The sequence below is a fragment of the Martes martes genome (genome assembly GCF_963455335.1).
Source record: "Martes martes genome assembly, chromosome: 8".
NCBI lineage: Eukaryota > Metazoa > Chordata > Mammalia > Carnivora > Mustelidae > Martes > Martes martes.
This window is the reverse complement of record NC_137895.1, coordinates 62,855,971-62,882,440: the sequence shown is the minus strand read 5'-3', so window position 1 is coordinate 62,882,440 and position 26,470 is coordinate 62,855,971. Positions and strand designations below refer to the sequence as shown.

At 35.1% G+C, this 26,470-nt stretch overlaps 1 protein-coding gene across 6 annotated transcripts in view; it reads right to left on the bottom strand.

Moving 5' to 3' along the window:
* SLCO1B3 (solute carrier organic anion transporter family member 1B3) overlaps positions 1 to 26,470 on the bottom strand; it is a 75,437-nt gene that overhangs the window by 16,979 nt on the left and 31,988 nt on the right. For 3 of the 6 annotated variants that reach the window (XM_080811037.1, XM_080811036.1, XM_080811035.1), the window contains 8 exons: positions 18,697 to 18,838; positions 15,499 to 15,631; positions 12,185 to 12,306; positions 10,529 to 10,675; positions 10,032 to 10,130; positions 9,535 to 9,765; positions 8,323 to 8,487; positions 6,696 to 6,891 (listed from right to left, as the gene is read on the bottom strand). In XM_080811037.1, coding sequence (XP_080667163.1) covers positions 6,696 to 6,891; positions 8,323 to 8,487; positions 9,535 to 9,765; positions 10,032 to 10,130; positions 10,529 to 10,675; positions 12,185 to 12,306; positions 15,499 to 15,631; positions 18,697 to 18,838 — 1,235 coding nt within the window. Of the gene's footprint in view, positions 1 to 6,695; positions 6,892 to 8,322; positions 8,488 to 9,534; positions 9,766 to 10,031; positions 10,131 to 10,528; positions 10,676 to 12,184; positions 12,307 to 15,498; positions 15,632 to 18,248; positions 18,357 to 18,696; positions 18,839 to 26,470 lie in introns of those variants that run through there. The other 3 variants (XM_080811039.1, XM_080811038.1, XM_080811040.1) reach the window with 2 other exon arrangements.

Sequence of the window (26,470 nt, the reverse complement as noted above, 5' to 3'; positions counted from 1 at the left end):
TAGAAACAGAAAATTGATCACTTTCTGAAAGGTAGGACCAGCGGAGAAGTGAATCCAAAGCAACGGGAAGATAGACTGCAGGGGGAGGGGCCGGCTCCCAGCAAGTGGCAGAGCAACAGAGCACAAAATCAGGACTTTTAAAAGTCTGCTCCACTGAGGGACATCGCTCCAGAGGCTAAACTGGGGGGAAGCCCATGTGGGGTCAGCGTAACCCCAGGTCCCATGGGGTCACGGAAGGACCAGGGGTGTCTGAGTGTCCCAGAGCTCGCAGGTCTTAGAGTGGGAAAGCCAGCTACAGTGACAAAGCTGAGGAGTGAGCTCTCAGCTCAGGGATACCTTGAACTAGGCACAGGCTGGGTAAGCTCGGACCGTGACCAGAGGACAGGGAGACGGAATCACTGAGCACTTTTCTCCAAACGCAAGCGACCGGGTGCTTTTCTCCAAGCACAACCAGAGACCAGGGAGGCAGAAGAGACCAAGCGCTTTTCTCCAAGCACGAGCGATTGAGTGCTTTTCTCCAAGCGTGACCAGAGGCCAGGGAGACAGGGGTGGTTGGGCACTTTTCTCTGAGGGCGCACTGAGGAGCAGGACCCCGAGCTCTCGGCTCCTCCGGGATGGAGATTGGGAGGCCACCATTTTCATTCCTGTCCTCTGGAACTCTACGGAAAGCACTCAGGGAACAAAACCTCCCTAAAGCAAACCCGAGTGAATTACTTAGCCCGGCCCCTGGTAAGGGCGGTGCAATTCCGCCTGGGGCAAAGACACTTGAGAATCACTACAACAGGCCCCTCCCCCAGAAGATCAACAAGAAACCCAGCCAAGACCAACTTCATTCACCAAGGAGAACAGCGGAATTCCAGAGGAGGAGAAAGCAAATCTCATCTGGACAAAATGACAAGGCGGAAAAACTCACCACAAAAAAAAGAACAAGAGGAAATACCGAAGGCTGGGGACCTAATCAATACAGACATTGGTAATATGTCAGATCTAGAGTTCAGAATGACGATTCTCAAGGTTCTAGCCGGGCTTGAAAAAGGCATAGAAGATATTAAAGAAACCCTCTAAGGAGAGATAAAAGCCCTTTCTGGAGAAATAAAAGAACTAAAACCTAACCAACTTGAAATAAAAAAAGCTATTAATGAGGTGCAATCAAAAATGGAAGCTCTTACTGCTAGGATAAATGAGGCAGAAGAAAGAATTAGTGACATTGAAGACCAAATGACAGAGAATAAAGAAGCTGAGCAAAAGAGGGACAAACAACTATTGGACCATGAGGGGAGAATTCGAGATAAGTGACACCATAAGACAAAACAACATTAGAAAATTGGGATTCCAGAAGAAGAAGAAAGAGAGAGGGGAGCAGAAGGCATATTGGAGAGAATTATTGGAGAGAATTTCTCTAAGATGGCAAAGGGAACAAGCATCAAAATCCAGGAGGTACAGAGAACCCCCCTCAAAATCAACAAGAATAGGTCCACACCCCGTCACCTAATAGTAAAATTTACAAGTCTTAGTGACAAAGAGGAAATCCTGAAAGCAGCCCGGGAAAAGATGTCTGTAACATACAATAGTAGAAATATTAGATTGGCAGCAGACTTATCCACAGAGACCTGGGAGACCAGAAAACTGGCATGAGATATTCAGAGTACTAAAGGAGAAAAACATGCAGCCAAGAATACTATATCCAGCTAGACTATCATTGAAAATAGAAGGAGAGATAAAGAGCTTCCAGGACAAACAAAAACTGAAAGAATTTGCAAACACCAAACCAGCTCTACAGAAAATATTGAAAGGGGTCCTCTAAGCAAAGAGAGAACCTAAAAGTAGTAGATCAGAAAGGAACAGAGACAATATGCAGTAACAGTCACCTTACAGGCAATACAATGGCACTAAATTCATATCTCTCAATAGTTACCCTGAATGTTAACAGGCTAAATGCCCCAATCAAAAGACACAGGGTATCAGAATGGATAAAAAAACAAAACCCATCAATATGCTGCCTACAAGAAACTCATTTTAGACCCGAAGACACCTCCAGATTTAAAGTGGGGGGGTGGAAAACAGTGTACCATGCTAATGGACATCAGAAGAAAGCTGGGGTGGCAATCCTTATATCAGATCAATTAGATTTTAAGCCAAAGACTATAATAAGAGATGAGGAAGGATACTATATCATACTCAAAGGGTCTGTCCAACAAGAAGACCTAAAATTTTAAATATCTATGCCCCTAACGTGGGAGCAGCCAACTACATAAGCCAATTAATAAGAAAATCAAATTAATACGTTGACAATAATATAATAATAGTAGGGGACTTTAACACTCCCCTCACTGAAATGGACAAATCATCTAAGCAAAAGGTCAACAAGGACATAAAGGCCTTAAATGACACACTGGACCAGATGGATATCACAGATATATTCAGAACATTCCATCCCAAAATAACAGAATACACATTCTTCTCTAGTGCACATGGAACAGTCTCCAGAATAGACCACATCTTGGGTCATAAATCAGGTCTCAACTGGTATCAAAAGATTGGGATCATTCCCTGCATATTTTCAGACCACAATGCTCTGAAGCTAGGACTCAATCACAATAGGAAATTTGGAAAGAACCCAAATACATGGGGACTAAAAAGCATCCTTCTAAAGAATGAATGGGTCAACCAGGAAATTAAAGAAGAATTGAAAAAATTCATGGAAACAAATGATAATGAAAACACAACAGTTCAAAATCTGTGGGACACAGCAAAGGCAGTCCTGAGAGGAAAATATATAGCGGTACAAGCCTTTCTCAAGAAACAAGAAAGGTCTCAAATACACAACCTAACCCTACACCTAAAGGAGCTGGAGAAAGAACAACAAAGAAAGCCTAAACCCAGCAGGAGAAGAGAAATCATAAAGATCGGAGCAGAAATCAATGAAATAGAAACTAAAAAAACAATAGAACAAATCAACAAAACTAGGAGCTGGTTCTTTGAAAGAACCAGCCAGACTTATCATTTGATAAGCCAGACTTATCAAAAAGAAAAGAGAAAGGACCCAAATAAATAAAATCATGAATGAAAGAGGAGAGATCACAACCAACACCAAAGAAATACAAACAATTATAAGAACATACTACGAGCAACTCTACACCAACAAATTCGACAATCTGGAAGAAATGGATACATTTCTAGAGACATATAAACTATCACAACTGAACCAGGAAGAAATAGAAAACCTGAACAGACCCATAACCAGTAAGGAGATTAAAACAGTCATCAAAAATCTCCAAACAAACATAAGTCCAGGGCCAGATGGCTTCCCAGGGGAATTCTACCAAACATTTAAAGAAGAACTAATTCCTATTTTCCTGAAACTGTTCCAAAAAATAAAAATGGAAGGAAAACTTCCAATCTCATTTTATGAGGCCAGCATCACCTTGATCCCAAAACCAGACAAGGATTCCACCAAAAAAGAGAATTACAGACCAATATCCTTGATGAACACAGATGCAAAAATTCTCACCAAAATACTGGCCAATAGGATCCAACAGTACATTGAAAGGATTATTCACCACGACCAAGTGGGATTTATTCCAGGAATGCAAGGTTGGTTCAACATCCGCAAATCCATCAATGTGATACAATACATTAATAAAAGAAAGAATAAGAACCATATGATACTCTCAATAGATGCTGAAAAAGCATTTGACAAAGTGCAGCATCCCTTCCTGATTAAAACTCTTCAAAGTGTAGGGATAGAGGGCACCTACCTCAATATTATCAAAGCCATCTATGAAAAACCCACTGCAAATATCATTCTAAATGGAGAAAAACTGAAAGCTTTTCTGCTAAGGTCAGGAACACAGCAGGGATGTCCGTTATAATCACTGCTATTCAACATAGTACTAGAAGTCCTAGCCTCAGCAATCAGACAACAAAAAGAAATTAAAGGCATCCAAACTGGCAAAGAAGAAGTCAAACTATCACTCTTTGCAGATGATATGATACTATATGTGGAAAACTCAAAAGGCTCCACTCCAAAACTGCTAGAACTTGTACAGGAATTCAGTAAAGTGTCAAGATATAAAGTCAATGCACAGAAATCAGTTGCATTTCTTTACACTAACAACAAGACAGAAGAAAGAGAAATTAAGGAGACAATCCCATTCACAATTGCACCCAAAACCATAAGATACCTAGGAATAAACCTAACCAAAGAGGCAAAGAATCTATACTCAGAAAACTATAAAGTACTCATGAAAAAAATTGAGGAAGACACAAAGAAATGGAAAAATGTTCCATGCTCCTGGATTGGAAGAACAAATATTGTGAATATGTCTATTCTACCTAAAGCAATCTATGCATTTAATGCAATCCCTATCAAAATCCCACACATTTTTTTCAAAGAAATAGAACAAATCATCCTAAAATTGATATGGAACCAGAAAAGACCTTGAATAGCCAAAGGAATATTGGGGGAAAAAAAGCCAAAGTTGGTGGCATAACAATTCTAGACTTCAAGCTCTATTACAAAGCTGTCATCATCAAGACAGCATGGTACTGGCACAAAAACAGACACAGAGATCAATGGAACAGAATAGAGAGCCCAGAAATAGACCCTCAACTCTATGGTCAACTAATTTTCGACAAAGCAGGAAAGAATGTCTAATGGAAAAAAGACAGCCTCTTCAAGAAATGGTGGTGGGAAAATTGGACAGCCACATGCAGAAAAATGAAATTGGACTATTTCCTTACACCACATACGAAAATAGATTCCAAATGGATGAAGGGCCTCAATGTGAGAAAGGAATCCATCAGAATCCTTGAGGAGAACACAGGCAGCAACCTCTTTGACCTCAACCGCAGCAACTTCTTCCTAGGAACACTGCCAAAGGCAACAGAAGCAAGGGCAAAAATAAACTATTGGGATTTCATCAAGATCAAAAGCTTTTGCACAGCAAAGGAAACAGTTAACAAAACCAAAATACAACTGACAGAATGGGAGAAGATATTTGCAAACGACATATCAGATAAAGGGCTAGTATCCAAAATCTATAAAGAGTTTAGCAAAGTCAACACCCAAAGAACAAATAATCCAATCAAGAAATGGGCAGAGGACATGAACAGACATTTCTGCAAAGAAGACATCCAGATGGCTAACAGACACATGAAAAAGTGCTCCACATCACTCGGCATCAGGGAAATACAAATCAAAACCACAATGAGATACCACCTCACACCAGTCAGAATGGCCAAAATTAACAAGTCAGGAAATGACAGATGCTGGCGAGGATGCGGAGAGAGGGGAACCCTCCTAGAGTGTTGGTGGGAATGCAACCTGGTGTATCCACTCTGGAAAACAGTGTGGAGGTTCCTCAAAAAACTGAAAATAGAGCTACCCTATGACCCAGTGATTGCACTACTGGGTATATATCCTAAAGATAAAAACGTGGTGCTCCGAAGGGGCACATCCACCCAAATGTTTATAGCAGCAATGTCCACAATAGCCAAACTATGGAAAGAACCTAGATGTCCATCAACAGATGAATGGATAAAGAAGTGGTATATATATACAATGAAATACTACGCAGCCATCAAAAGAAATGAAATCTTGCCATTTGCGATGATGTGGATGGAACTAGAGGGCATTATGCTTAGCGAAATAAGTCAATCGGAGAAAGACAAGTATCATATGATCTCCCTGATATGAGGAAGTGGAGATGCAACATGGGGGTTTGGGGGGTAGGAAAAGAAAAAATGAAAGAAGATGGGATCGGGAGGGAGACAAACCATAAAAGACTCAATCTCAAGAAACAGACTGAGGGTTGCTGGGGGGAGGGGGGATGGGAGAGGGTGGTGGGGATATGGACATTGGGGAGGGTGTGTGCTATGATGAGTGTTGTGAAATGTGTAAACCTGGCGATTCACAGACCTGTACCCCTGGGGATAAAAATACATTATATGTTTATTTAAAAATTTAAAAATTAAAAAAATTAATAATAAAAAAGAAAGAAATATATACCAGAATCCTGCCCCTAATATGGGGTAGAACTATAGTACTAGGAATACTTCAAAAACATGATAATAACACAAAGTAAAGATTTTCTATGGTCTAACATACAATTATGTATAGGATATTCATTGACTCTACTGCTAATAACAATATTACCAGAATAAATAGTATTAGCTTGCAGGAAAGGAGAATTCAGTACAATATAAGGAAATGCTTTCTTATAAAGGTAGTTGTTAACCATTAAAATTAATCATAGATAAAAATTGCTCAGTCACTTTTGGGAAATGTTATTTATATTCCTCTTACGATATATCCAAAATTGTAGTAGTTAAGACTAAAAGTTTTGTAGTCTAAACTCCCCAATTTAACTCAGAATCTTAACACTGTTAGTTAGGTAATCTGTGTTCTCTCTAAGCTCTACTCTCCCTACCTATGAAATGGGGGTAAAAGTACCTATCTTCATTATAGTACCCCATAAAGGATAGCTATCATTATTAAAACTTTTGTAGTTTTCTTTTGGGAATAAAAGGAGAATTTTTTGTGATCTTAGGAAGTGGACATTTTAAGATTTTGTAAATTAAAATTTCTCTCAAAAGAAAGCTTAGCTAAGATTGCTATCTGCCCTCTTTTCCTTATAGTCTTTCACATTGGATAGTTTATACATTTTGCAACTAATATATTGATATATACAAACCCATCATAGGTCAAAGTTAGGCCAGCAACTGATCTGTTTTCACAAATTAATGCAAAATTTAATAGTTGAAATGTGAAGGCCAATACACTGGTACAAAATGAAAATTTGGCAATTCCAAGCAATGTAAGTTTGAATTTTTTAATGATATATCCTCCTATAAATATTCCACTTGCAACAGTTGGTAAGGTTATGGTTCCTAGAAATAAAGGAAGAGAAAAAGATTGTGGTAATATAAATACGGTTATTCTGAAATATCTTTATAAAGGAAACACAGAGTGCATCAACCAAATTCATCCCATCTTATTCCATAAGTAGAAAGCTGATAGCCCTGGATGGAGGTTGGAGACCAGTGTACTACATGGGAGAAAGAGAAATAATTTCTTGATGCCCATGCTGAGGATCTGGGTTCCCCAATAGCAAAAGTGACTAGGATACTTGAATGTTATAATTGATGATTTTTATGAGGGACCTTTTTTTTTTTCTGGAAAACAGCAACGAAATTATCATCTTCCTGCTTGTAAGTCTTGCATCCTACCAGCTAAAATCCTTTACACGCTGAACACTATATCAAAAACTAGTGATGTGCTAAATGTTGGGTAATTGAACATAGTAAAAAAGTAAAAAAATAAAAAAAAATAAAACCCTTTACATCTCCTCAAAATGAAGAGTTCCAATCCTTAAAAACTCATTCCAAATTTGCCCATCACTTTAAAGTTAACTACTAGAATTAATATCTCCTCTGTATCCAAACATACCTATGCCCTGTGATGATCAACAGGACTAAATATGGTATTAAAAATGATTGATCTATGGTATAATTTTTCCATGTCACTGTCCTAGAAGAGCTATTAAGGGTGGAGATCCCTCAAACAGCAACAACAAATTCAGGTTGGGAACATGACTGGGAGTCAAACTTAACTCTCACAGTTTAAATTTTTATCTTAAGCTCAATAAAAGTATCCAACAAAATTATTATTTTCTTGCTTAGTAATGACCTACTCACATACCACTTGATAAATTCAGTTTAATTTATCAAATATTTATTGAGTTTCTACAATGTGTTGAGCACTGTACAGGGCAACGTACTGCTCTCCCAAGAATCTCATATTATACTGGGGGTGAGGAAAGAATGATATAACAATACCTTTTCTTATATGTCATTGGAAATAGATATAACAAATAACTCCTAAAATATGATACTTATTTGAATTATGTAGACATCAATGATGTGTTTAAGTTGATTTTTCTTTTGTCCCATTTTTTGTATGTAGCTGAGTCCTGATTCGAAGTGCATGAATTATGAAATTATAATGATTAAATTACAAAAGGAATTGTCTCAGGATTTCAACCTTACAAAATCAGTTATGCAGATGCTATAGCTAAATGTTCCACTTACACAGAACTTTCTTTTTAGGAATTCATCTTCTCAAAAATAACATGAGAGGCAGCCTCAAATGCAGAGAAACGATGATGTTATGAGATCAACAGATTTGATAAAACTTGCAAAAGAATAATTAGAAATTATATTTGCTAAAATATAAAATTACCTTCACAAAGAAATGTCACTTGAATCTCAATTACTTGGTAGTATTTAGCTTATCAAGTGAATATAAATAATGTGTCTTACCAAGCAAAATGTTAGCCTCAGATGCTGACTGACCATACTGTTGCTCTATATATTTGAAGATATAAGTAATAGCACCAATATGGCTACTGGCGAGCAGTAATGACGAAAACAGTAATATAACATACAGGGGGTTGGTAAGGATGCTTTTCAAGGACTGGAAAAAACCTATAAAAATATAAAAATAAGGTATTATAATACAGCTTAAATATAGGTTAATATATTAATTTTATAAATGTAATAAAAGTTATAAAAGATTGAAAATTACCTAAACATGTAACATAGAAAGTCAGAGTACCCTACATTCCTGTCAACTATTTTTTATATTTCCCTTCATTTTCCATTATGTACCTTATTATCTACTCAGTTTATTTTACCCCAAAATGAAATCATGCATACATGCTGTTTTACAACTTGCTCAGTTCACTTCTTTATTCTTAGCACTCTACCATAAAACAGCATATTTCATTAATTCGTTTATTCATTCATTTAACAAATTTTTGGTTTTCAACTGGGTCCCAGGCAATATGCTAGATGCTCAAGAAACCAAGGTGAGTAGACATACAATGTCTCTTATTTGTTAGCACTTAATATTGTTATGTTAATAATAAAATTATTAAGTAAAAATTTACCTTAAAGACAGCATAATTCAAAGTTCACAAAAATGAGAAGACTAAAGTTAAAAAAATTATAAAGTTCAATTTAGTACCAGGACTCAGATCTGATTCCTAGTAGAGAGCTTTTCTACTATAAAATACCATATCAGTAGATCTGGTAGTATTTTAAATCACTTTTCTTATGGTGCAAGGAGAGGAAGAGAATAATAATGTTGCATTTCAGGTGACATTATGACAATAATAGTACAGCAACTTGTGCCTACAAACAAGTGTGTAAGAAATTGTAATTTCTGTTTGTGGTAAGAATTTTATGATCTGGGTCTGTAATCAGAAGGTTAACCAACTGTAATAGAAGTTAAAAGTTGGAGGAATTTTTTAGAAAAAATAGTAGTATCAGAGTCTAGCAAGACAGAACCAGATGTAGTTATTTAGAGAGGGATGATATAGACTTTGAAACACCTCTCTCTATAGATCTCTAAAGATTTCCATCAGATATTGTCAGAACTAAGCTTTCTATCCAATGGCAACTAAGAAATAGTTTCATACAATTTCACTGAAATTAATAATTCCAAATTGATTATAAATGTGAAATACTTACCAGTAATATTTTCACTAACATTCTGCCCATGATTGGTCACATTAGCCATTTGGGTCCTTTCTTCATTTGTTTTGAGCAAATCCAAAGATCTTTCTTTCTGTGATTTATCCAGATTTTTGGGCAGGAAGAAGAATGGTATAGAAGACATAATAGATAATGTTCCAGCCACAAGGAAACCAAGCCACCAAGCACCAACCCAACGAGAGTCCTTAGGAGTTATTCTTATATTGCCTAGAATAAAGAATTAGAAGCAGCCAGTCAAAAAATCATTTTGCAATGCAATAAATTCTGAGCAATAATGATTATTGTCCTTCATAGAAGAAAAAAGTAAACTATATTACATCAATTCAGAGATGCTATTTTTTTTTTTATTTTGCTCACACTTCATACACAAATAGTCAGCAAAGGGCTATTGAAAAAGTGAATCCAATATTTGGGAGAATAGTGTCCTGTACTTGAAAAATGTTATGATGTTACCTTGTTCTGATTATACTTACTGAGATCTACATATCCAATATCCACGTACATTTTAGCAAACAGAGATCCCTGTAAAAAGCCAATGATTGGACCAACCATTGATAGTGCATGCAAGGCACCTGAAAATATTATAAAACAATTTTATCAGATGCCAAGAATACATGGTTCTTTTTCAATATGTTTTTAAAAGTAACATTATACATGTCTAAAAAAAATTTTTTTAGTAAGTAAAAGAATGAAGTTAGGAACACTATTCTTTCTTTTTTTTTTTTTTTAAGATTTTATTTATTTATCTGACAGACAGACATCACAAGCAGGCAGAGAGAGAAGGGGAAGCAGGCTCCCCGCCGAGCGGAGAGCCCGATGCGGGGCTCGATCCCAGGACCCTGGGATCATGACCGGAGCCGAAGGCAGAGGCTTTAACCCACTGAGCCACCCAGGCGCCCCAGGAACACTATTATTTCAAGGATAGACACAGGGAAAGTAGTCATAAAGTCTAGTATTTTCTGTACATTACCTAAATAAAAAGAAGAATGTCCTTCTTCAGCAAAATCATCAATGTAAGAAATCCCCAAGGGTACTATGGGGGTTTCCCCAATTCCACGGAGCATATTACCCAGGAGTACATATATCCATATATATGACCCAGATTCCTTTTCACAACCTATGTAGACGAGATAGTGTTTTATTTTAAATATTAATTTTAGCATTCCTATTAGTAACTCAACTACTTTAATGCCTTAATTATTTAAGATTTTTTGCTTTTTTTCTAATTGTAAGAATGATTCATATTCATGTTATAAAATTTGAAAATACAGAAAAGCAAAAAGTAAACAAGTAAAAATAAAATTATCTCTAACCCCCCCAAACACAGAGAGTTGTTCCTTGTGTTTGTTACATCCTCTACATTTTTAGTTCACATATAAATATGCATAATATTTATGTACATTATATACTTAAAAGTCCAGCTCCTATTATAATGTACTTTTTTATACTTAACACCATATTATGTCAATTTTCCCATGTTTGAAGATTTCTTTTATACCAGAATTTTTTTTTAAAGATTTTATCCATTTATTTGACAGAGAGAAAGATCACAAGTAGGCAGAGAGGCAGGCAGGGGGCGGGGGGAAGCAGGCTCCCTGCTGAGCAGAGAGCCTGATGCGGGGCTCCATCCTAGGACCCTGAGATCATGACCTGAGCCGAAGGCAGAGGCTTAACCCACTGAGCCACCCAGGTGCCCCTATACCAGAATTTTAATGACTGTATGGTGGTATGCTAAATACAAGTTTTATAATTTATTTAATCAATCCTTTACTTTTTACTCATGAAATATTTTTCTTAAGATCTTATTTATTATTTGAGAGAAAGAGAGCAAGCATGAGTGGGATGAGGGGCAGAGGGAGAAGCTGACTCCCTGCTGAGCAGGGACCCTGAGGAGGGGCTAGATTCTAGGGACTCCAGGATCATGACCTGAGCTGAAGGCAGAAGCTTAAATGACTGAACCATCCAGGCACCCCTCATGAAACATTTCTAAGTTTCCATTTTGTTAAACAGGAATACCATGGCTATAGTTATAAATAAATCCTTGTATACATTCCTGATTATTTTCCTAAGTCAATAAAAGTAGAATTGCTGATTTAAGCATATTACATATTTTTGTTCTTTACTATATTGAAAATTAACTTTCAAAGAGTTAGAAACTTATATACTCCCAGCAATGCATAAGATGTCTTTCCCTCTATGTCATTCCTTTTTATTTTTGATAAAAATAGGTAGAAAATCTTTTTATATTTAATGTTTTTCTAACAGGTAGAAAAATCTAAAGGTAAAAAAAATTATAATCATAATTTGTATCTCAATAGGTAAAAAAATCTTTAATTGGTATAATAATTAGTGTTTTTCATAAAATTATATTTTTTACATATTTATACCACTTCCCTAATTTAAATGCATATATTCTTTGCCAATTTCCTACTGAAATATTCTTCTTTTCTTATTACTTCTTAAAAGCTCTTTATATATGTTAACATTGTTTATTCTTATATACATAAGATGCAAATGTTTTTCCTATTTTTAATCACTTTTGCTAATAAATATAATAATTGTTTTTACAGATACAATTAAGTTGACCAGTTTTCAAATATTTATTAGTGACACTATCAATTCTTACCTTTTTCTGCTACCTCAGGTGATGTTCTATTGAGTAACAAATTTTGATTAAATGAACAAGTTGATAAGCTTGATGTTAAATTTTCTGATGGATGAATAAGAGTTTCTTTAGAATATCTGTAACTGTAAAATATCACCAGATTTAAAATTTTGCTTATCTACTGAATAGTTACACTTTTCCAGACATATAGAGGAATTTTCTCACTTTAATTGCACAATTTTCTTCTCTAAATTATCAGAATCCTTTTTGTCAATTTCCCATCCTGAATTTTAGGATAAGTGATGGTTAAAAATGAAATGGAAATGCCCACTAAGACATATTATTGAATACTTCCCAAGAAAGGTGGATTATCATTCTAGGAGTGCTTATAATCTGTTAAAGATATGAAATACCTTGATTTCAGGTTTTGTTTAAAAAACAAAACAAAACAAAAAACAACCCTGCTAACTGTGTCTATCCATCCATTTGAATTGTCTTCAAAAGTGGTCTCACTTCCTGATTAACTTTCTGTTAACACTTACTAAATTTTAGAACGGCATTTTACAAGTCAATCTACAAAAATACCAATTCATCTACATTTTTAAAAAGATTTTATTTATGTATTTTTTTTGAGAGAGAAAGGGCACATAAGAGAGCACAAGCGGGGGTGGGGGGAGAAGGGGAGGGGCAGAGGGAGAGGGAGAAGTGGACTCCCCACTGAGCAAGGACCCTGACTGGGGAGGGGGTGCTTAATCCCAGGCCCCTGGGATCATAACCTGAGCCAAAGGCAGATGCTTAACAGACTAAGCCTCCCAGGCACCCCTCATCTACATTTTTTAAAATCAATAACCTGTTTGGTCTTCTTTCATAGATATTCATGCCCTCCTTCTTCTCACATACACTCAACTTTCTGAGTCTACAAAACTCAGTTTAAAAAAATTTTTGTCCAGTTTGATGAGGAAGAACTTAATAACAACAGAGATGGAGCTAGAATAGGGACAAATGCTGATCCAAAGATGTTGAGGTGTCCTGTGACCCTCAAGGGCAGCCTACTGCAGGCCAAGCATTATGCTCAGTTCCAGAGAACTAGAAATAAAACACACAGCTTTTGTACTCAGTGTATTTTTACTCTATAAAATAAACATATATAATAAAACATGTGGTAAGTTTAATATAACAAGTCCTGAGTTGTCACAAAAGAAAAGGGTATGATTAGCTTTCCTTGGAGGTGGAAGAGGTGGTGGATTATAGAATTCATGATGAGGATGACATGTGAAATAAATCTTAGCAATGTATAAGAGCAAAAAAAAATGGATAGGAGTTAATTAGGTAGACAACGGAGGAAAATTATTCAAGGTTATAAAAACACCATGTGCAAAAATATAACATGACACATTTGGAAAACCACAAACCTAGAGTGTGGTTCTCTACCCCTGAGAGCAGAGTTAGATGAAGCTAGAAAGACAGTGAAAACATATGTAAATGAGTTTAGGTATTAATCCATAGGCAAGAGGCATTCAATATTTTCAACTGTGACCAACAGTAAGAAATACATTTTTCATCACAACCACAACATATGCACACATATGCACACACACTCACAAATACATGTACAATCAAAATAAAAGTTTTGCAGAACAATGTTTGTTCTCACATTGTATATTCTTCTATTTTATTCTATCCTCTACTCTCAAAAATTGTTGATTTTGATAATCTGAATTGATTTATTGGTCCACTCACAGTTCAGAATCTGACATTTGAAAAACACTGCTATAGGAAATTGGGAGTTTTAAACAGGAGTAAAATAATTAGATTTGTGTTTTAAAATGAATATTTTAGTATAGAATATGAGTTAGAATGGAGTTGAGACTAAAGGCAAAAAAGTCAATGTCAGAGATGTGGGAAGCTTCAACAAGGTTAGGGACAATAGGGATGAAAGAAGGAAACAACTTTAACAGATAGGAGGCAGAATAAGCAATATTTGGTGACCATTTGTCATGTGTATTGAAATAATGAAAGAATCTAGAATGAGCCCCCTTGACTTTGGTTTCAGTTCCTTGTGGCTAAATGAGTCATTACTGAAAGAGTGAATGTGAAAAATCTGAGCCAGTTTTGGCAGAGTGATGAATTTGATTTTGAATATATAGATGGGAAATTCTTATCAGATGTTAGGCAGGAGATTACCCATGAGGTGATTGATTATATAGACCCGAGTATAAGAAAAAGTCAATATATGTGATTGCTACATTTAATGCACATACTTCATACAAATAATCTAGAATGAAAAATGAAGAAGATTGAAGAGAGAGCTTAGGTGATACTGACATTATGGTGTCAGCAGCAGAATAAAACAGTGGGCATGACAAAGCCACAAATATAGGAAATAAATCAAGGAACATAATACAATGAAAATAAAAAGAAGCAGTACCAGGAAGAAGAAAGTACTTACGAGGGTCAAATAAAGGGGGGTGGGGAGGGAATTACTACAGTAACCAAAAGACATGACTGTTGGCTTTGGCAATGAGTAAGTAATTAATATTTTTAGCAGAAACTATTCATTGTCTCTCAATATCCATTCTTCTCTCCTTCCATTGTAATAGAAGTTTGGATTTTTAGCTAGGAGCATGGCAATCAGGAATAAAGTCTAGTTATTCCATTGTCTTGATATTTGAATGTGAGATGTAACAAAGTTCTGGTCAATGTGAAGTTAGAAGTACTTCTGAAATACTGAAAATACTTCTTAAGCACCAGCCAGCATGCACCGTTTCTTCTTGTTCTTCTTCCCTTCTTTTATCTTGTTGCGTGAAACAACATTGTCACAATTTGGATGAGGTTGAGGGCATGCAAGGCAGAGCAATATAATAAAAAGAAGCAGGAATCTATCATGCCTGGTTTGGCTACATTACATTTTTATGTAGAAAATAAGCTTCTATCTTACTTAAGCCATCACCATTTTAGGTTTTCTGTCATTAGTATCTGACTCTAATCATAAATATACCATGACCTTAAGAACAATACTCTCAACAGAAATGATAGTGGGTTAGGTGATGAACTTTTATTGACTATAAATAAAATCTTATAGACAAAGACATGAAGTATATGTTATACCAAAAAGTCACAAAAATGCATTTATTTCCTAGGAAACTGTATATCTTCCTTCGTGCTATTCATATTTCAAAATCAACAAAAGCTATGGCTGATAAAGCAATAAGTTAGTTATAACATAGAAAATATACTTCATTTCTACACATGTTTAGTGGCTATTCTTCTCAGAAGATGATTGCTTAATTTACAAGTAAATGATAATTAATGACATAGAGCTGTTTAACACTTACTATCCCATAAAGAAATGTGGTAAAGCAGTCAAAATACTTCCAGTTCCCATAATGAAGCAACCAATTCCAATTATCTTTGGTCTGTGTAGTTTGGATCCAAAGTAACTCACAAATACAATCACAAGCAAATTTCCTAAAAAGAGAATTAAATTATTTTGATATGATTCGCTATCACAAACAATGCCAGTACACTTTTGTGTCCAAAAGAATGGAAAGCCCCAGAATGAATACGAATAGAGCACGAGACATGGTGCTTTTCCCCAAAGATCATGTAATTTAATTCAGAAGATGAAAGCACTTACATTAAACTACTCACTATAAATTTATATGATGTTAAGAAGAAGAAGAATGAAAATTAGATAGGAAATAAAGCACTTGAATAACTTGGTCTTATTAATGAAGCAAAATTTTATTAAAGAATTGGGAGTTGACTGAATTATTTTTGACTGGAAAAAAAAAAGCAGAAAATCTTCCTGACCTGAGAGAAAGGTGTTCATTCAAACATTTATTAATTCACTCCTACCATTCTTTAAATTCCTAGTAAGTACCTGTCATAGTGCTAGGAGCTAGAAATATAAAGAAGAGAATAAACCATAGTATTTGTCCTCCAGAAACTTATATACCAGTGATAAAAATAAGTAGACGAACAGAGGTGCTACTGGACAACAGAAAGGAAAAGGTAAGGGTTACAATAAAGTTTCCTGGAGGAGAGGCCACTTGAGATATAATGTAGACATAAGTTATTTAGATTAAAAAGGAGAAGAAGAGCATTCCAAGTCAAGAAGTGATGACCAACCTGACTCATCTGGAGCTACATGTATAATAACAAATAGACAATAACCAAGAATTACTGAACATTTGATGGAGGGAAAAAAGTATGTAACAACAGCACCAAAATGAACTGGCAGATAAAGTAACCCGTGGAGAAACCATTAAATAAAGAAACTAAAAAGAGGAGAAACTGAAAAAAAGCTAGTTAGTCTCTCTAGAGGTAAAAGAGTAGGTTGCATCTATAAAATAAGAACTGGCAGACAAGAAATAAGAGAGCAACAAAGAATTTTTGTAAATTAAAAATACTATTAAACCATGTACATTTTGGGACTGGATAAGATGGAAGATGGTATCAGAGAAGACAGATGGAATGAACATAAGCAAAAAAGTAGGATTTCAAACAGAAAAAGTTAAAGGAACAAAATTGTGAGGAAATTTAATATTCATCTTATATACGTTTCAGAAGAAAACACATAAGAAAATAGAGGGGGAAAAAACAAATTTAATAATAGAAAAAAATTCCGTTAGTTAAAGAAAGACCTAAGCCTTCGGATACAAACTTCTATATTTCTCCAGCATTAAGCAATGTAAAATAAACAGACCTGATATATGTTGGTATAATTTCTGAAATTCAGGGATAAACAGGAGGTGCATGACAATGACACTGATAATGATTTCTTATATGTAACACTGAATATTGTAAACCAGGTAAATGTTTTAAATGTTCTGAGGAAAAAAGATTTTAAAATTTTAATTCTATAATCAGACAAGTTATTACTTGAATATAATGGTAAAGTAAATACATTTTCCAACAAGCAAGGGCTTGGAAAATATGTTTTTTCAATTCTTCCCATGCAAATAATAACTACTTGAAGATACAATTCACAAAAACTAAAGATGAGATCTTAAGTTATAAGATTCAGTTAATAGTGGTAAGCAAAGAAACTAGTAAAACCTAAAGCCATGCCCACATAATTGCTGTTAAATAGCACAAAGTTTAACAAAAATATTAAGAATCAGTTCCTCAATAAAAAGAGACACATACGGAATTAGAATTTAAAGCTAATTAATAGTTCAAAACTAAAACTTTAGGTGATTTCATTAAATATCAGAGGTGGAAGAGTAAAGGATATGCAAGGAATAATAACCTCTTAGTCATAAAAAGACAGAATTCATTATAAAAAAATAAATGGGTCTTCCTTTATGCAATTATTTTTTAAAATATTCAATAGCTAATCTGTCTTAAAATAAGTTAAATGAACAGCAAACTTATTTGTAGTTAATACAACAGACATAATTTTGAGTCCCTTCAAATCACTGAAGAGTCTAAAAAGGGCCTAAGGTGGCAGCTGCCATGAAGAAGGGGGCTGAGAAGATGTCAATGTTATTTTTGAAGATCAACAAAAGAAAAACAAATTTGCACTGAGTACAAGCAGAGCTAAAGGAAGAAAGAAGTGAAAAAGAACTCTAAAATTTAGAAGATGCTTGTGAGGATGTCATGCTTGCAGATAATGACTGCTTAATGATACCTGACAAAATTGATGGTTTTCATTAGTCATTGTCAAGAAGAAACATGGGAAATGTTAAAAGAAACAAAGAAAAATTTGTAAGAAGAAATTGATGTCAGAGAATCCAGAGTGAAATTAATTCAGGGGGTGTTAGCAGACTCAGTTATATGCAATTTTGGGAGCAACATAAACCTTGAAGCTGATGAAAGTTAAACATTTTATAATACTTTTAAAAATTTGTTTAATAAACTTGAATAATATTTAAAATTTTTAAAAAATCTATGCAGGGGAGATGGCAAGGTAATGAGCTAACATTTCATAAAATAAGAGAAAAATAATATCCAATAATTACATAAAACCTCACTGTTATTAGAGAAATCCAGATTAAAGACAACAAAGCAATATATTCAATGTTCTAAAAAACAAAACACTTTTCATCCCAAATTTTATACCCAGTTAAACAATACAAACCTAACAGAGGTTGCTTCAAAGCTGTTCCTCTTTCCTCAAATCATCAGAATCATAATCCTCTCTCCAACATTTTTTTTTTTTATACTAGGACATCTTGAGAGAGGGAAGGTACAGCCCTGCAAAGCATTAGTTTGCAAGCAATGAGTTGGTATAGATAAAGGTTTCTCAACCTCTGCATTATTGACATTCTGGGCCAGATAATTCTTTGTCATGGGTGTTGTCCTATGCACTGTAGGATGTTTAGTGACACCCCCAGCCTCCACTATTAGATGTCTATAACAATTTATCTCCCCTCAGTTATGACCATCAAAAATAACATCAGATATCATCAAATTGTCCCTGGGGGGCAAATTTACTCCTGATTGAAAATCAATGCTGTAAAGTTGTATGAACAGTTTTTATCTCTGTAGATCTTGTTGCTAATAATAAAAATAGAAATAAAAATTACCAATTTCAAAGCTTCCATCAATTAAGCCAGAAACTGAAGATGATATGTCAAATCTCCTTTCTATTTGAGTGATGGAACTTTTCATAACGACTCCACCTAGTGCCTTACACATAAAGCTGAATGACAGGGCCACTAAAAACATCTAGAAAAAGCAGAAAGAAAAGAGAAAATGATTAATAAAAAGACTATAATGCTTATATATGTATCGAATTAAAAATAACTTATCTTCTTTTCTTAAAAAGATTATTTTTATCATTAAAATCATACTCAACTTTCCTCTATACCAATTGGTACTTCCTAGTTCTTTTAAGGTTATCATCACTATAGATAAAGCATCATTTTCGAACTTGGTTACAACATGAGATAATTAGAGTAGGGAAGTCAAGGCTGTTATTTTTCATTTTACATTACTAATTCATTTTTGAGAAGCTAGATAATGACCTGAAATGGTGGTGATGATAAGCTATTTTTTATCCCCTCCAATGATCGTACTTAGGTTGTGCAGGGAGTGGCAAGACATTCTCAAAGATGGCATTTCCAGGAAGTCCGCTGGAAAAAGGAACTTTTAAAAAAATTTATAAAACCTCACTATTGAGCACCTGGGTGGCTCAGTTGGTTGAGCGACTGCCTTCAGCTCAGATCATGATCGTAGAGTCCCAGGATCGAGTCCTGCACTGGGCTTCCTGCTTAGCAGCGGGTCTACTTCTCCCTCTGACTTTTCCCCTCTCATGCTCACTTGCTCTCACTCTTTCTCTCTCTCAAATAAATAAATAAAATTTTTTAAAAATAAAAACAGAACAAAACAAAACAGAACAAAACCTCACTATTACTGGAGATGTCCAAATAAAAATGAAAACAACAAAGCAGTATATTCAACTTTCTAAAAAAAAAAAAAAAACTTTAGTGGTTATAGATATTTTATTTTCAAACTCATAACAAAATGTGTTGAGTCATCTTTTTTAAAGCCCACATTTATATCATAAGTAAATCATCATATATCATAAGTAAATTCCTTTTACATCTAACATTAAATATTAAAATATTATCTAATATTAAATATTAAAATATTATTTTGCTATGGACTGTATGTTTGTGTCCCCACCAAATTCATATGTTGAAACCCTAATCCCTAATGTGATGATATTTGGAAATAGGTCCTTTGGAAATTAGGTCATAAAGGTAGAGCCCTCATGATAGGATTACTGTCCTTAGAGAGGCTTATTTCTCTCTCCCTGTTTTGTGAGGACACAAGAAGATAGCCATCTGAAAATGAGGAAGAACATTCTCACCAGAACTCAACTATGCTGGTGCCCAGATCTCAAGACTTCCAGCCCCCAGAATGATGAGATATAAATTTCTGTTTAAGCAACCAAGTATGTGGTATTTTCTTTTTTTTTTAAATATTTTATTTATTTATGACAGACAGAGATCACAAGTAGGCAGAGAGGGCGGCAGAGAGAGAGGGGGGAAAGCAGGCTCCCCACTGAGCAGAGAGCCTGATGCGGTGCTTGATCCCAGGACCCTGGGATCATGACCTGAGCCAAAGGCAGAGGCTTTAACCCACTGAGCCACCCAGGTGCCCCTGTGGTATTTTCTTATAGCATCCCAAACTGACCTTTCTCATTACCTCCTGCACCACCAGTAGTAGCCACCATCATGTCTAACCTGGATCATCACATTAGCCTCTTAGTAGATCTTTCTCCTTCTCCTTCTCCTCTCATTCCTCCTACAGTCTCTTCTAACACAGTAAGTACAAAAATTATTTCAAAATAAAAATTAGATTATGCCACTGCTCCCTGTTTTCCCATCTCACTCTTAGTAATATCTAGTCTTTCCAATAGCCTACAATGTTCTAAATGATCCGTCCTCCCCTGATTATCCCTTCCCTAAAAATATTCCATTTTACCTTTCTGACCTCATTTTCTGTTACTCTATTCTTGCTCATTGCTCTCCATCCACAAGAGCCTTCTTGTTTTACCTTGAGCATTCCAGGCTTATTATTTTGATACAGGTTCTTTGTTCTTGCTTTTCTTCTTGCAGGGAAAGCTCTTCCCCATAGTTATTCCCCTATTGCTCATTCCTTCACATCCTTGAGGATTTTCCTCAATGTAACTTTCAGAGTGAGGCTTTCCTTATCCATCCTATTTAAAATTATATCACATTCCCCTCACAGTATTTTATGTATGTATGTAATATACATTTCCCTCACTATAACTTTCATCAGTGAAGGATTTTTTTTATCTGTTTTGTTCACTGCTATATTCCCAGGGCTTAGAATTTTTTTTTAAGATTTTATTTATTTATTTATTTGACAGACAGAGATCACAAATAGGCAGAGAGGTGGGCAGAGAGAGAGGAAGCAGGCTCCCTGCTGAGCAGAGAGCACGATGAGGGGCTCGATCCCAGGGCCCTGGAATCATGACCTGAGCTGAAGGCAGAGGCTTTAGCCCACTGAGCCACCCAGGTGTCCCTATCCCCAGGGCTTTGCACAGTGTCTGCTACAAATGCTAAAATCATGTTAAACTGTTGTCTAACTAGAACTTACTATGTGCCTTACATGAGGTGCTTGGAGAAAGAGATAAAAGGCCCAATACAGCCCTTCTATGCCTGGAAAAATGTGCGTACTTTCCTTCTTGTATATGGAACTTGCAATGAAGTTGAAAGAGCTCGAGAAAAGTTGCAAATATTACAGCTTATTAGAAATAACTAAGAATTCTTATGTAAAATATAGGAAGTCATCTAAGAATGAAACACCAAAGGTGGGAGGGTATCAAACTCAGTTTTGCTAAGTTGGTAAAGAGAACAAGGCTCACAGGACAAAAATAATAAATTTGTCCAGAGAGATTAGAAAAAATTAACATTTTCTTCATGGAAAGCCAATTTTGACATAATATCATTTATTATCTTTATAGAACAGAAAGGAAAATTTTCCGGTTTTAATCATTTCAAAAGAATCATGTTATTGACACCAGAAATTAAGAAATGGAGATGGGAGTGATGTCCACAAGATGATGAAATAGGAACCCTCAATCTTCCTTACCCCATGGGTATATAAGCTTAACAACAACAAACTGAATATCTCTGTGAGAAATCCACAAATAATTTGAAATAATTCTGCATCCTACACAGTGTGAAGCCAACTGCATAAGTTCAGTGGGAAAATCTGTGACACTCTCAACTTTCTTGCCAGAGCCTTCCCCCAACCAAGCATCACTGATGCGACTGGGACAAAACCCCCAACTCCTATATTCTGTCTGGGGAGAGAAAGGAATAGAACTTATATCCAATGTTCTGGCTTGTAAGGAGGCAGTACAAGGGGCCAGTTTGTATTCAAGTACTGACAAAAGCGTATCGCCAGATTTGAGAAGCTCAAAATAGACAATGAACAATGAACCAGAATCTGTAGTACTAAGGACAGACACTAGTTAGAGCACCAGTATTGTAATTTACTAAATCAGGGAGGGTGCAGTATCTTAGGCACTGGGCAGAAGTCCTAAGTAGACACAAGCAAACTTCTCTAATAGTCCAAGGAGAACAAACACCCAGAAAAAACTTGAGAGGTCTAGACAGTCTCTAGCCTGGCTACGTAGTTAAACTCATCCTGTACAAAACCACACAATCTGAGAGAAATGGCTGATCCTTCAAATGCCAAATTTCCAACAACAAAACTAGTAAGATATATAAAGAAACAGAAAACCATAACACATTCAAAGGAAGAAATTAAATCTCCAAAACTGATCCTAAAGAAATGGAGATACATGAATTGCCAGAAAAAGAATTCAAAATTATCATCATAAGGATATTCAATGAACTAAAACACAGAATAGATATACCTTTAAATGAAATCAGAAAAACAATACATAAACAAAGTGAGATTATTAATGATGCAACAGAAACTTGGAAGAAGAATCAAACAGAAATTCTGGAACTGAAGAACACATTACCTGAATTGAAAACTTCACCAGAGGAGCTCAAAATTAAACTTGACAAGACAGAAAAAGAATCAACAAACTCAAAGACTGATCCAAGAGTGGGGGGGGGGAAATAAATGAATAAAAATGAAGAATGTAAGGACCTATGTAACACCACCATCAAGCAAAACAGTATTTGCATTATGAGAATACCAGAAGAAGAAAGAGAAAGGGGCAGAAAAATTGTTCAAAGACTATAGCTCCAAATTTCCCAAATCTAAGTAAAGAAATGTACGTGCACATTTGATAAATTCAAAGAAGCAAGTCTAGGATAAGTGTAATGAGACTGACACCAAATACATCATAATTAAATTGTCAGGGGTCACAGACAAAATGAAAATCTTAAAAGCCGTAGGAAAAAAATGATTCATCACATACAAGGGAATTCCCATTAAATTATCATCAGATTTTTCAGCAAAAAAACCTTGCAAACTAGAAAGGAATAGAATAAAATATTCAAAGTACTAAAAGAAAAAGACTGCCAAGAAAGAATATTATATCTGTCAAAACTGTCCTTTTTTAAAATATTTTTTTCATTTATTTGACAGAGAGAGATCACAAATAGGCAGAGAGGCAGGCATAGAGAGAGGGGGAAGCAGGCTGTCTGCCCAGCAGAGAGCCCGATGTGGGGCTCAATCCCAAGACCCTGAGATCATGACCTGAGCCAAAGGCACAGGATTAACCCACTGAGACACCCAGGCGCCCCAAAACTGTCCTTTAAGAATAAGAAATCAAGATTTTCTCAGATAAGTCAAAGCTGAGGGAATTCATAACCACTGGATCTGCCTTACAAGAAACACTGAAGTTTCTACAAGTTGAAGTGAAAGGATGATGAATAGCAACACAAAACGATACCAAATATAAAATTCCCCAGTAAAGGAAATATAAAATACAATACAATAATACAATTTATTGTCTATAGAGTATACATAAAGGGAAATGAAAGGAGTATCAAAACACATCACTACAAAAAATATAAACATGAAGAGAAACATCAAGAGAGGAAAAGAGAACAAAAAATTTTGAGACAGAAAGAAAACAAATGAAAAAATGATAATTGTTCTTTGCTATTCATAATTACTTTAAATGTAACTTGGTTAAGTACTTTAATTAAAAGACATGGATTTCCTGAGTTGATTAAAAAAAATAAGATTCAACCACATGCTGTGTACAAGAGATTCACTTTAGATCCAGGACACCAAAAGGCTGAACATGAAAGGGTATGTAATAAGCTGAATATTTCTATCCCTTTAAAATTCATGTTGAAAACCTAATCATGCAAGTGAAGGTTTTAAGAAGTGGGACCTTTGGAAAGTTATTACATCAAGCAGAGACCCCATGAATAGGATTAGCATCCTTAAAAAAGAGACACCAGAGGGCTCTCCTGTCCTTTTTCCATCATATGTAGATACAACGAGAAAACAGCTATGACAGGAAACTAGCCATCACCAGGAACCTAATCTGCCAGCAGCTTGATCTTGAATTTCCCAAACTCCAAAACTATGAGAAATAAATATTTATTATTTAGGTCACCCAGTCTATGGTATTTTTGCTATACTGCTATACTGCCTGAATGGGGGAGAAATAATATTTTATGCAAACAAGAACCTAAAGAGAACAAGGATAGCCATACTTTTACAGATAAAATTGTCTTTAAGACAAAAACTGTCACAAGAGACAAAGGACATTGTATAGTGAAAAATGGTCAGTACATCAGGAAGATATAATAATTATAAACACATATATGTAACTAAAATTAAAACTCAAATATTTGAAGCGAACATTGACAGAACTAATAGTAGAAATAGAAACATATTAAGAATAAGAGATCCAATACTCCCACATTTAATAGTGAATAGAACAACCAGATAGGAAATCAATAGGGAAACAGAAGATTTGAACAACACGGTAAGCCAATTAAACCCATTTGGACCCAGACATTTGTAGAATACTCCATCTATCAGCAAAATATACACTGTTCTCAAGTATACATGAAACCTTTTCCAAAACAGACCATATGTTATGTCACAAAACAGTCCTAACAAATTGAATAAAACTGAAATCATACAATGTATTCATTCTCATTGACCACAGAAAAATCCACAAATATGTGGAAATTAAACACTACAACTAATAAATCAAAGAAGAAATCACAAGAGAATTTAGAAACTATCTGGAGACAAATGAAAATGAAAACACAACGTACCAAAACATATGGGTCTCATAAAAGCACTATTAAAAATGTATAGTGATAGATAATAACATTGAAAAAACAGATCTCAAATCAACAACCTATCCTTATACCTCAAGGGTCTAGAAAAAGAAGAAAAAACTCAACCCAAAGTTATAAGAATTAAGTAAATAATAAGGATTTTAGAGTAGAGATCAATGAAAAAAGGATAGAAAAACAATAGAAAAAATCAATGAAACTAAGAGTTAGGTTTTGAAGAAATCAACAAAATTGATAAACACTTAGATTAACTGAGAAAAAGAGAGGAGACTCAAATAGCTTAAGTTAGAAATGAAAGAGGAGACATTACAAATAATGTCACGGAAATAAAATAAGCTATGACACTATTATGAACAATTATATGCCAAAAATTGGATAACCTAGAAGAAATGGATAAATGATTAGAAATGAAACAACCTACCAGGATTGAGTAATGAAGAAATTAAAACTCTGAACAGACCTGTATCTAGTGAGGAGATTGAAGTTGTAGTTAGAATCTTCCCAACAAAGAAAGCCCAGGACAGGATGGCTACACTGAGTATTCTACCAAACATTTAAACAATTAATGCTAATCCTTCTCAAATACTTCAAAAGAATTGAAGAGGAGGGGATTCTCCCAAATTCATTAAATGAGGCCACATGACCTAATATCAAAGCCACACAATGATATCACAAGGAACTACAGACTAGAATCTCTGATTACTACTGTTGTAAACATTCTCAACAAAATACTAGCGAACAGTAATTAACAGTGCATAAAAAGGATCACATATCATAACCAAGTGGAATTTGTAACTGGAATGAAAGTCAGATTGTTGAAAATCTAACTTATGAAAATCTATCAATGTAATACATCACATTAACAAAATGGAGAATAAAACCACACAATTATCTCAACAGATGCAGAAAAAACATTTCACAAAATTCAACAGTCTTATGTTAGAAGCACTCAGCAAACTAGGAATAGAAGGAAACTATCTTGGGGCACCTGGGTGGCTCAGTGGGTTAAGCCTCTGCCTTCAGCTCAGGTCATGATCTCAGGGTTCTGGGATTGAGCCCTACATCGGGCTCTCCGCTCAGTGGGGAGCCTGCTTCCCCCTCTCTCTCTGCCTGCCTCTCTGCCTACTTGTGATCTCTTTCTCTGTCAAATAAATAAATAAAATCTTAAAAAAGAAAAAGAAGGAAACTATCTCAACATGATAAAGGCCATATGTAAAAGGCCATATCTAACATCATACTCAATGGGGAAATATTGAAAACTTTTCCTCTGAGATCAGGAACAAGGTAAGGATACCCACTGTAGCCACTACTACTCAACACAGTACTGGAAGTTCCAGCCAGAGTAATTAGACAAGAAAAAAAAAGCATACAAACTGGAAAAGAAGCAAAATTATATTTTTACTCTATTATTTATTTATACTTTATGTTATTATTATTATTTGTTTATGGATGACATGATCTTGTTCATAGAATTCTGTAAGGATTCCACATATAAAAAGCTATTAGAACTACTAAACAAGTACAGCAAAGATACAGGATAAAAAAGTTAACACTCAAAAATCAGTTGTTTCTA